The sequence below is a fragment of the Coffea eugenioides genome, chromosome 6 (assembly GCF_003713205.1).
Source record: "Coffea eugenioides isolate CCC68of chromosome 6, Ceug_1.0, whole genome shotgun sequence".
Classification (NCBI taxonomy): domain Eukaryota; kingdom Viridiplantae; phylum Streptophyta; class Magnoliopsida; order Gentianales; family Rubiaceae; genus Coffea; species Coffea eugenioides.
Window position 1 is genome coordinate 34,797,589 of NC_040040.1, and position 13,315 is coordinate 34,810,903.

A 13,315-nucleotide genomic window follows, 5' to 3' on the forward strand; every position below is an offset into this window, starting at 1 on the left:
ATATAAATTCAAAATTTTATGAGATTGAATTAGAGATTATATGGGTATTTAGTTGTACCTTATTTTAACTTTTTGATAATTTTATATAATGAATTTTATAAATTGAGAAATATAAGTAATATGAATTTATTATTAAATTAAAGAATTATTTATATGAATTTTAAATTAATTGATTATTGAATTGCATAATTTTATTGAATTTAACCACAATTATTTAATTGTGACAGAAAATGGAGAGATTCTTTAAACCTAAACGAGTCCGTAGTGGTGAATCTTCAAATGAGCCTAATATTAGTGAACCAGTTCAAAATCAATCTTGTGTGGAATTGAATTTAAATGATATTGTTAGTGATCCGGGATTACGAAAATCAGTTGAGAAATTTGATATTTCTCTTCGAGACCATGTCCGAAGAGAGTATTTGACTAGGGGACCTTGCCAACCGATTGGCCATATGTATCCAAAAACATCATTTGGTAAACAACATAGAAGTTTCCAAGATAGTTGGTATCAAAAGTTTGTATGGTTAGAGTATAGCATATCGAAAGATGCGGCGTTTTGCTTTTGGTGCTTTCTTTTCAAAACACAAAATAAGGGAGGTCGATATGCAGAGGATGCCTTTACAAAAACGGGATTCAATAATTGGAAAAAGGCAATGGAAAGATTTAATGAACATATTGGAGCTGTGAATAGTTGCCATAATGATGCTAGAATACAGTTTGAAAGTTTTCAAGATCAAAGGCATAGTGTGTCAAATGTGCTACGATCTTGTGGGCGCGAAATAGATATTGCATATCGCACCCGTTTAACTGCTGCTCTGGATGTGACCCGCTTTCTTTTGAAGCAAGGATTGGCTTTTCGTGGAAATGATGAGTCAACTAGTTCTTCAAATAGAGGCAATTTTCTTGAATTGTTTGAGTGGTATAGCCAGCGAAATACTGAGATTTTTGAGGTTGTAAATCAAAATGCTCCTGCAAATAATCAACTAACTTCTCCAATGATTCAAAAAGATCTGGCACATGCTTGTGCCTCAGAGATCACAAGTGTTATAATCAATGATATTGGAGACAATTATTTTTCCCTAATAGTTGATGAGTCTCGAGACAGTTCAGTGAAAGAGCAAATGGGAGTTGTTTTGAGATATGTGAACAAAGAAGGGCGTGTGATTGAACGTTTCCTTGCAATTGTACATGTGTCTGACACCACATCTCTTTGTTTGAAAGATGCAATTGATTCTTTATTCGCGCAACACGGATTATCATTATCCAAATTGAGAGGTCAAGGATATGATGGAGCTTCAAATATGCGAGGTGAGTTCAATGGTTTGAAGGCCCTTATATTACAAGAAAATCCCTATGCGATGTATAATCACTGTTTTGCTCACCAACTCCAGTTAGTTATTGTTGCTGTTGCTAAGGGAAATATCATTGTCAGTGAATTCTTTGTCTATGTCTCTATGATTGTCAATTTAACTGGAGCATCATGTAAAAGGAGAGATCAATTAAGACAAATAGAACATGATAAGATTGTTACACTTTTAGACAGTGGAGATATTATTAGTGGAAAAGGCAAAAATCAAGAAACTAGTTTAGCAAGACCAGGGGATACTCGTTGGGGATCACACTATCTAACATTACTTCGTCTATCCTCTATGTGGGCTTCGGTGATTGGAATATTGGGAAATATACAAGATGATGCCACCACTTCTGACAATAGAGGTATGGCCAGGGGTTTGATTGATAGAATGAATGATTATGAGTTTGTTTTTGCATTGCACCTGATGAAGTATTTATTGGGAATCACAAATGACTTGTCACTTGTTTTGCAACAAAGGGATCAAAATATTGTCCAAGCCATGAGTTTGATTGATACTATGAAATCTCAATTGCAAGACTTTAGGGAAGAGGGATGGCAAATAATTTTAGATGAAGTCAACAATTTTTGTGAGTTGAATATGATTCCCGTGATTGATATGGAAGACAGTATAGCAATCCGTGGCAATGCCAGGCGCAGTCGCAGAGGTCAAACCATCACTAATTTTCATCATTATCGCGTGGAAATTTTTTGTGAGGTATTATTTTTGAAATTATTATTTCATTACATTTGTTACTTGTTAGCAGATTTTCTTAGTTATTAATTTTATTATTGTTGTGATGTCAGGTTGTTGATTTAATTATACAAGAGATGAATAATCGTTTCTCGGAAGTTAGCACGGAATTGCTTAGTTGCATAGCATGTCTTGATCCAAAAAGTTCTTTCTCTCAATTCAATGTGCAGAAACTACTCCGTCTTGCTGATTTATATCCTGAAGACTTCTCAAGTAACGATTATTTATATCTTGAGTCTCAACTTCGAAATTATATTTATAATGTGCAACGCGATCCTCAATTTTCAGAAGTTGGAGATTTGGGAAGTCTTGCTCAACAAATGGTTAAAACTGGTAAAAATACAGTTTTTCCATTGGTTTATCGTCTGATCCAGTTGGCATTAGTTCTACCAGTTGCGACTGCTTCTGTTGAAAGAGTATTTTCTGCAATGAATATTGTCAAGACTGATTTGCGCAACAAAATGGGAGACGAGTGGATGAATGACTGTCTGGTTGTATACATCGAGAAGGATATTTTTGCAACAATTGAAAATGAGCAAATATTGCAGCGTTTTCAACGGATGAAGACTCGCAGAATGCAATTGCCTCCTCTTCGTTATTCGAGTGCAACAACTACCAATACTTCAAGTGTTAATCAATAACAAATTTTGGGGTATGTATAATTATATGTTTTTATTATTTTTATAATTATTGATTCTAAATTTTACTTATTAAATATATTTATTTCGTCACAAAAAAAATTTTTTAATACACTTCAGCCCCCCCAAAAATAAATTTCTGGCTCCGTCCCTGTTCTCTCTTGCTTTTTCCTTTCGTTTTTCTTTTCAGTTTTCCTCCCTGATCATCCCCAGATCTTCCCCTCCTCCTCTCTTTTCCTTGTTTTCTCCTTTTTCCTTTTTCTTCTTTTTTCCTTTTTTTCTTCTTTTCTTCCTCTCCTACCCGAAGCTTCCTTCCTTCCCTTTTTCTTCTTTCCCCAGTTTCCCTCTACCTCTTCCGCAGCCTCTCTCTCTTTCTTGCTTTCCCCCCAGAAATCTCTCTTCCTCTTCTATTTCTTGTTCCTTTCTTTCTCTTTTGCCGAAGTTTCTCCCGTTTTTCCTTCCTCTCCCCAAGCTCCCTTTTCCTTCTGTTTTTCGTTCTTTCTTTTCTCTCTTTTGCTCTCCTCTCTTGCTTATTCTCCCCAGATTCTCCCTTGTTTCATTCTCTCCATTTTTTTTTCTTTCCCCCTCAAAGCTCTCTTCCCTCTCTTGGTTTTTCTTTTCTTTCCCTGCCCCCAAGCTTTCTTCCCTCTCAACCGCAAAAACACCTTTTTCCTTTCTTTCTTTTCTTCTCTTTCCCCTACTGCCCGAAGCTTTCTTTTTCTTTCTTGCTTGTTTCAGATTTTTCCTCATCTTCCTACACCTGTCTTGCCACCTAGCCTCTTGCATGTGTTGTGCAAAATGCCAAAACCACGTAGCTAATGCTTACCTATCCCATTTAGCTACTATGCATGCCTTCCACCTATCTTGTTTTTCCTGTTTTTATTTTTTGTTTTTCAAAACAAATTTAGGGTAAACAAAATGTTAATTCCTAATTGAAATTGCCTTACAAAAATTTCATTTTATTTGGAAGAAATTGAATTTGAAAAGATTAAAAATAAATTTTTGTGAGAATTTTCCTTTTTTCATAAATTGAATGCAAAAAACATTTTTTTTGTCGATTATTTTTTAAAAAAAGATGAACCTAATTCAATAAAAATAGCTAACTATCATTTTGCGAACTAAAAATAAAATAAAATAAAATAAAACACTTTTTATCCAAAAAATCAATGTCACTTAACTAATTTAAATGTTCTATTTTTTATTATGAAATGCATCTAAACATGTTAAGATCTAAACCCATTAAATATAAGTGCTAAATTAAATTATTAAACAAGACCTAAATGTTGTCTAGTGGTTTATGCTCTAAATTCCAACAACTATTTATTGGAGGTCATATGATCTTAAACAAGCATGTTTTATAAGCTACACTGATATGCATATTTGCTATAACGGAACCAGCGAAGCATGATTTAAACCAGTTCGAGCGTATTATGGCAAAATTTTAATCGGGTGACTTTGAGGACAAGGATAATAGGGTACTAGATAAGATGGCATAATTTGTGTTATCCTACGGATGCTTAGGTTTCTCCTTTAGAAGATATTTTGACAGCTTTTGGTACTAAATTATAGTAAAATTTTTGTACTTTCTCCAGCCTTTGGGCTCGATTTATGATTGCTAAGTATGCTACTAAATTAAATCGTGTCACTACAATTTCAAGTCTTGAATCTCAAGAGCTTCAAAACAAATATTACATGTTCATACTTTGGTGGAAGAAAATACTCAACTACTACTTTGAGATAGGCAAAGTTCTTTTTGGTTTGAAAATTAGTTGTGTTTTGATTTTAGAATTAGTTGGGTGCAACGGATCTTCTGTCCCACACCATGTGCCACTCTCTGTCACACTTTTTATTATATTGTTATTTCTCCTTCACAAACATCATGTTTAAATTCTTTTTTATTTCTTTAAGATCCAATAACTGTTAATTGAGTAATACACAAAATTTAACAAACTCAAAAAATCAAAATGCATAAAAAATGAGATTTTTTATGAATTTTCTGCTATATTTTTTAATTTCTATTATATTTTACTTTTTTGAAGCTGTTGTATTTATTTTTTACTCAATTAATAGTTATTGGATCTTAAGAAAATAAAAAAGAATTTAAACATGATGTTTGTGAAGGAGAAATAACAATATAATAAAAAGTAGGACAGAGAGTGGCACAAGGTGTAGGACAGAAGATCCGTTGCGATTAGTTGGGTTTGATTTGAAAATTGGTTGGGTTCTAGAGCTCTGAGTTGCCTTATCCGGATGATACTATTGACGATTTATATTATGAACGAGAAGATGCAAACTTCAAGTTCGTAACACAGAGTGGCGGGATATCTTATTATGGTGTCCTTCGTCAGAGGGAGTTTTTATTGTCTCTTCTGCCCTAAACCAGATTCAACTTTCAAGGAATTCATTGATATCACGCAAACTAATTTGGACTCGTCACCTTACCCTCTAGTCTACGGTAAGCAACTATATCATCGAATGCTTTTTGTGGACCGGTTAATCAAAGACGAGTCTCGGTATTACCTGCATAGCCCTCTTGATTAAACAACCTACATCCCGTACCCAGCTTCAAGTAGGTCCGTCTTATTGTTCTTTGTCAAGCTAGTATCAGTGAAATGCCAATGGGGCTAAGGTTGTCTTTCTATTCCGCCTGGATGGCCATCTAAGAGAACTCTTTTCTCTTACAATTTCAATCTTCATGTAAAGGCTGTATAACAACTTTACTACTGTTTCCTAACATATTAATGTAGTTTGGCTCTAAGCTTCCTTCTAAATGCTTATTTTGCAAGTGTGAAGATATATCAAATCGTTTTTTCCCTTACATTGCAAAGCATGGTTCGCCATATTGGCCAACATTGAGTTGACTCCAACGAGTCATAACCAAGATAGGTTAGGCTGGTACAACATTGAGTTGACTCCAACGAGTCATAACCAAGATAGGTTAGGCTGGTACAACATTGAGTTGACTCCAACGAATCATAACCAAGAAAGGAGAGGCTGGTACGAGATCGATAAATTGGGATGATAATTGACCTTTTTTTTTTGGATACGATGAAATCTATTTTAGACCTACTCCTACTAAGGGGGGAGAAAGTGCAAGGAGAATTCGGAGGGACCGAACCACCATCGATGGGTGTCTACGCATTCGCTGATGAAATCTCCAAAAAAACCGAATGCAGGTCAAAAGATTTGATTCCTTAACCTACACCCAAATAGAGTTTTAAAACTCTCTTGGTGGCCAAGGTTGATAATTGACCATACTCAGAGTTGTATTGCGACAAAAATCGGGGAATCCTTGCTGATTCAACTCACAAATCAGAACCAACAAAAGTGAATAGAGCTACGTTTTCATTTTTTTTCCTATTTCAGAGAAAGCTAATTAGGTGGACAAGTTGTCTTAAATTATCTCTAGCTTCTAGCCTTGTATTACAGAATAGAGGTGGAACAACTTATGATGGGTGAAGGGTAAAGGAGTTGGGGGAAGAGAGAGTAGAAATTTACATGGTTAAGGTAATAGCGATGGTGAGGGCAGAAGCCTAGATTGAAAGTGGACAGATTGCATGGGTGGCAATAGAAGGGAAGAAAGCAAATAAGTGGAAGTTACAAAGACATAAGTTTGGGAGAGGATGAGCAAGGTAGAATCCACCAGCATGAGGGGTGGTTGGTGCTGTGGTCCATTTCATAATTAGCAAATATTATGACGGTACTTTGCAATATAAACTAAATCAGGATGAGAGGCATCTGCTTTGTTCCCGCAACAAAACAGAAAAGAGAAAAAAATGAAATAAAAAAATGTGGGTTGGGTTTGTCCAGTGAAGCAAAAAAGAGTAAAAAATGGCTAAAATTTAAAAAAAAAAAAATTCATAGGACCAATGAGCTTTGGCCCAATCTATTAGTCGTAATCTTGTGCATTGTTACTGAAGTCTAAGTTTGGCCCAAGATATGAGGAGATTGGACTGCTAATCTTAAGTTCAAGTTCTAGGCACAAATGTCATATGGATTGAGATGATTTTGAAAAAATAATTTGTTTCACAAATTTCAATCACCTTTTTATCGTACATACATCACATCATAAAAAGTGTTACAGTAATTATCTCAAATAAATCATTCAAATAAATTCATATCCAAACAAACCCATTATCTTCAAATTATTTTCTCAATTTTTATTCTTATTATTTTAGATTTGATATTTGGATATTTGCAAATTTGCATGATGCATTTTGGCACTTTTTATATATATTATTAAGTATATAATTTATTAGATTAGATTGATAATGTTTGTTCAATTTTTAGCAACTCTTATATGTTATAACATATTTATCACCCGATTTGTAACTGGTATGTCGTAACCGATGTGAAACAACTGCAACAACGACCGCGATGCAAACCATGTTGCAAAGTTGCATCTTTTGTTTGGCAGAATTTTGAACTGCTACTTGGATTGCATCTCTTTTGGATGAGGATCTCTTGCTCAAGCTACAATGTTGGAGGAGGCACTCTTTAGGTACCTCAGTGAAATGTGAGTTTGCTTAAATTATTCCTCTGTTGATCTGTTGAGAATTATGGAAAGCTAGAAAGAAGCTTTCTTTTCGAGAACTCGGTGATTACAAAAGGAACAAATTAGTCATAAAGTTCTGGCAAATTGCTTAGATTATAGGTAAAAAAAAAAAATATCCGCCAAATGCACCTCTGACACGGGGTTGTTCTGGTTCTATACGTGCCGTGCTGACTCAGCACAGTCTCAAAATTAAATTTCGCAGAAGTCAGAAAAATGTCAGCCTGTGCAGCTTGTGTCAATCCCGCCGTGCTGACTGTGCACGGCCCGGACTGACTAAAGACTGACAGATACTGCTTTTGTCAGTCGGGGCCATGCACAGTCAGCACGGCCCCTTTTAAAAAAAATTAAGCACGAGATTTCTCCTTGCCATTTCCAATTTGGCTCGCAGCAGCATCTGAGGACTACATATGCCAATAATGCAAAGTAAAGAAATGATAAACTAATGGGGCCCTGATTGGAGTTAATTGTGAAGCCGTTTAGAATCCCTAGTCTTCGACTGCTCATGACACAAATGGGATCGTGGTGCTAGCTACAGACAATTGTACGGTCTATCAATATTGAAATTATTTTTTGAATTTGAATGTTGACCGAATATGCATTGTTGATATTTCAACACAATTTTATGTATTATTGAAAATTATATATTATATATTTATATATAATATTGTTTTATAATACATTTATAAATATTTATAAATAAATGTATTTATATATTTATATAAAAATATATAAATGTATTATATTATACTCCCTCCGTCCCATTGATAGTGTCATACTTTCCTTTTTTATCTGTCCCAAAATAATTGTCACTTACTAAATTTGGCAATGAAAACTTTCGCACATTTCCACTCCATACCCTTCAATGTGACAGCCTTTTCTTATCTTTTAGTGGGCCCAATGTGACACATTTCCTCTCACTTACCAAATACCAACATGCACTTAATAGTTCGTGGCTCCCACGTGAAATGCAAATAACACCCGTGCATGGCACTTTCTTCTAAAGTAATGTGGAGACATTTCAATCTTTTGGGCCCCACATGTCTTATCACAACTTGTGGGCCTTTTATCATTCAACCATATAGAATACATTAAAAGTCAAGGTGGTATTGTCGGAACTCAAAAGCAAATCATCTAAAAGTCTTGCACTATTGATAATAATTGCAATTCCCGAAATACGACACACTTTCTGGGACAGAGGGAGTATATAATACATAATATAAATATATTTATAAATGTATAAGTGTATATTATTATAAATGCATAATTTATAAATGAATATTATATAAATGTATAAATTAATATATTATAAATATATATTAATATTATGTGTAAATGTATTAATATAATTAATATAAATGCAAAAATGTATTAATATTATGTATAAATGTAAAATTAATATTATGTATATTAATATAATTTATATGATATATAATATTTATATAAATATATTATAAATATATAAAAATATTTTTTAAATAAATAAAATTTTTATAATATATATAAATAAATAAATAAATAATTATTTAATATATAAATATTTAATATATATATAATATACATTAATATTATTTATAAATATTGTAATATTTATTGTACATTTCATTATATAAATATTTGTATAATACATAATATATTAATATATTAATATGTATAAACGGCTTCACAATTAACTCCAATCAGGGCCCATTAGTTTATCATTTCTTTACTTTGCATTATTGGCATATGTAGTCCTCAGATGCTGCTGCGAGCCAAATTGGAAATGGCAAGGAGAAATCTCGTGCTTAATTTTTTTTAAAGGGGCCGTGCTGATTGTGCACGGCCCCGACTGACAAAAGCAGTATCTGTCAGTCTTTAGTCAGTCCGGGCCGTGCACAGTCAGCACGGCCGGACTGACAGAAGCTGCACAGGCTGACATTTTTCTGACTTCTGCGAAATTTAATTTTGAGGCCGTGCTGAGTCAGCACGGCACGTATAGAACCAGAACAACCCCGTGTCAGAGGTGCATTTGGCGGATGTTTATTTTTTTTACCTATAATCTAAGCAATTAGCCTAAAGTTCTTGGCCTCTTGCAGTCTATTGGTTATGCTTGGCCGTTTATTCGGAAAAAAACCAGAAGATAAATTTTTTCCAATTGAAGGGAATTCTTCCATGTCTTAGACTACCGAAACATACTTCTTTTTTGGTTATAGGTTGGGCGTTACTATCATTTCCTTTTGTTAAACTGAACATTGATGGTTCCTCCCTAGGTAACACCAGTGCTTCAGGTGGGGGTGATCTTATACATGCTTTGCCAACCTTTTATGGTTTTCAAACAAGCCTTATGGCTGAAACTATAACTTTGTTAGAGGATCTTCAGTTGTGTATAAAGGACATTATTAATCTTGACGGATAGCAAACCCCCCTATATCAGTCACTCACATTAGGTATTCAATTTTTTTTTTCTTTTTTTTTTTCTCATAGGTATTCAATTTAGAGGACCAGTTCTCCTTATCTACGGTTTCCTTGATATGTATTGGAGATTAGGCTTATACCCCTTTCAAACCTTGTATATTTTTATTTATTAATATAAAATTTTGGATTCGCATTCCTTCTCCATGTACAGAGCTTTGCCAAAAAAAAAATTAATATTACACTAAATAATTAAAAAAAAAAAAGAAAGAATAATTGTAACGTCATATTCGGTCTCTTGGATCTACTAGTTTCTTTGATTTCTTATGCCTCTAGATTTGTTTTCCGTTAGCGCGAACAAATCTTAATTCATGCCATTTTAAGAGTACGTATTTCTTTTAAAACAAGTAGTTCATTCTTTCCAATGTTTTATTGGTCTTTTTTTTTTTTTCGACACATGGGTGTCCGGGTCATTCCTTACGGGGTCCAACTAATCCCCTACGGTCCGGGAGAGGAGGCCCCACTCCACACCAAACATGTTAACAACGGGACTCGAATCTTGGACAAGCCAGAAAGATCGCCATACGCTAAGGAGGGGGAGCAGACCGCTCGAGATACCCCGCGGGGGCCCAATGTTTTATTGGTCGTGGTCTGAAAAAGTTGATCAATCTGTCAAGGACCCTATTCAAAGCTAACATTTAAGCCCACATTCATCCTTGCCCAATGAAAATATGGCTACTGTTACAGTTGAAGAAAAGCCCACAATCTAGTCCAGGCCGCCAGCTACATAAAATATAATTGGACCCAGACGCAAATGGATAGTCCTTATATAGAGGATTATGAGGCTGATTTCTTAATGTCCTCACAACTTAGGCATCATTTGTGGATGACAAAAAAGCATATATATATAAATAAAAAAAATTTTGATTGCATTGGACTTGTGATTAATCCGAAAATGTGTAGTGCCGAATCCCTTTTATAGGGTGTTGGATTTGAATTTTATCCCACTAATCATTTTTTTTTTGTTTGTGGGATAAAACACAAGCTCGACAGAAGAAACTCTCTCAACGGTATTTTTTTCATTCACAAGATGTGGAGCCCAAGACGAAACTTAAAAGAGTATCAAATTTCTTGTCACTTAACCCAACAACAGTTAATAGAAAAAAATGAACATAAATGAAAACATTAGTAATGCCACCATTTTTCCTGCAGTGAAATGGAATTTGAATTTTATAAGTCTAGTTGCACAAATCATACATGAGAAATGAAACTAAAAGGCTAATGAAATACAACTCTGAACTCCAAAATTCTGTTATCCTTCAAATTTTTAAATCACTGTATGAGTTTCTAAAAGATAGAATTATATGTCTTTCAATTTTTTTTTTATTTTCATCTTGGGAGAGAACTTATATGTCTTCCAAGATATAAATGAAAGAAGGAAGCAGAAATAAGGAATGCAGTAGTAAAATTCTGATTCCCATATTCTAACAGCAAAATAAGCAATTATTTATTGGCATACATCATATTCTTTTCCACCCCAAAGCTGTATTCACAAATTTGGTTGCAAATGTCAAACATTATTCTGTCCATAACAAAACTGGAAGTTCCAAACCATGATTAAGACGAAAACAAGAAATATGATATATCATCTGGTTCCCAGAATTGCAGCTTTCAAGCTATTAGTTACTAAATGGTGCATGCCCTTTTTAATCATTAACTAACATTTTGAGTTTGTTCCCGAAAGACCAGACAGATCAACTCTAATCACCCTAATAAATCTGAAAAGGGAAACGTATAATTAAAGTGATAAGAAGGAAATGAAAGATGAAGTCACTGGAGATTCCCTTTTTGGCTTTTCATTTATCCTTTATTCTTTTCTTGGATCAAACGGATACCTCAAGATATCATTGGGGTTTGCTTTGCTTTATATCGAGTATCTTTGTGCCTCTGCTTTATTCAAGATATGTTTCTCTTGTTTTTCTTTTGTATAATTAAAGGTAGATTTTGAACCTACCGATAATACAAGACATGAACAGAAAAACAAAAGAAACGTCATGTTTTACCCACAAATTTTATATATTAGATAGGACAGATTTTTTTCCTTAATGGCTCTTTTTTTTGGTGTGATGAATGAAAACTTAGAAAAAGACTTATCTTCAATCATGGTAAATTGGAGGTCCACCCAGGGAGGCTACCATGTGGCACAAAGTGAGAGCTTCGGTTAAGGTGGGCTTTCAATTATGGGCTCATTGCAACGTTAAACTCCTAATGTTTCTCAATTTTGCAACTAATTAACACTGAACTCTAAAATTCTAAATATTGCAAACATCTACAATATAAGTACGAGTAAATTTTATATACACTGTCAGTGTATACACTATTACAATTGGATGGATGACACGTGAACAAATTTTGAATTTTAAATTCAAATTTTGCACGTGTCATATATTTAACGGTGATAGTGTATACACTGACAGTGTATACAAGATTAATCCTATAATTAAACTAAAATTGAAAGATGAGTCTAATATGCACTAACCGTGTGTATACTATCATGATTAGATTTATGATACATGTACAAAAGTTGAATTTCAAATTCAAATTTTGCTTGTCAATATATAAAAAAAATTAATCCAAATTTCTAAAAGTTGTAAAGTTATATTGTAAAATTAAACTTTAAGTTTAAAATCCTAAACATTATGAACTTCTGCAATCTAACTAAGCGTTGTCTCTAAAAATTTGGAAACCCATACAAAATAGCGGGAAAAAAACAGGGTTGCGTAATGATTGGAAACAGGCTTGTCTCTATAAAATTGGAAACCCATCCAAAATAGCGGGAAAGAAATAGGTATTTATCCGATGTACATGCAGATTTTATGTTAGAAGGGAAAAGAATTTGTTTGATTCTTATATCTATCGTTCAATAATTAAAAAGGAAAATTTTCTATAATTGCTTAATTTTATGAATTGTATTCCTACTATTTTGATTTGTTGGACGTATCATTTTTCAATGTTGGTGATTATGAGATTAAATTTCATGTGCTTTTACTGTTTTATTGCCAGTGATATTATCACTTGGGAGAAGGGAAGTTGAGGATTTGGATGGAGAGTTGAGTTGGGTGATAAAGAGGAAGGACTGTAAGTAAGAAATTTTGGATATAATACCTCTCACTTACCAAAAAAAAATTTGTTGGGGGTTTGGGTGATTGAAGAAAACCATGCAACATGTCATTGTTCTAGGATATGGGCTAAGCTGTATTTTTCTCTTCGTTGTACTATTCTTTTTTTTTTTTAGATTTCAAATTTTCATCTTATTCTTGCCTTTTAATTTTTTAATAAATTGTCGTCTAAAGTAAAAAAAAAAAAAAAAAAATTAACATCAGGCACCTGTTAAAAAGAGTTTCATTTAATTAAACTCAGGCACATTATATATTTTCTTTTTTAAAGACCAAGCTTTAATTACTAGAATTATGAAACAATTGATGAAAATCTAAATAGGATCTGTCCATGATCGGAAATATGGTGAAATAACCTTTCCCATTCTTTTCCGCGACCCTACTACTAATAAAGAAGTTCACTTCTTAAAATATCCTATATACGTAGATGGGAACAGGAGAAAGGGTCATATT

General features: G+C 33.6%; 1 protein-coding gene across 1 annotated transcript; it reads left to right on the forward strand.

Annotated features, from left to right (window-relative positions):
• Nucleotides 1–230: 230 nt before the first annotated feature.
• On the forward strand, nt 231–2,746 carry LOC113774105 (zinc finger MYM-type protein 1-like). The gene is made up of 2 exons (XM_027318670.1): nt 231–2,069; nt 2,159–2,746. The coding sequence occupies exons 1-2, from the start codon at nt 231–233 to the stop codon at nt 2,744–2,746; spliced, it is 2,427 nt and encodes an 808-aa protein (XP_027174471.1).
• The last annotated feature ends 10,569 nt before the right edge of the window (nt 2,747–13,315 follow it).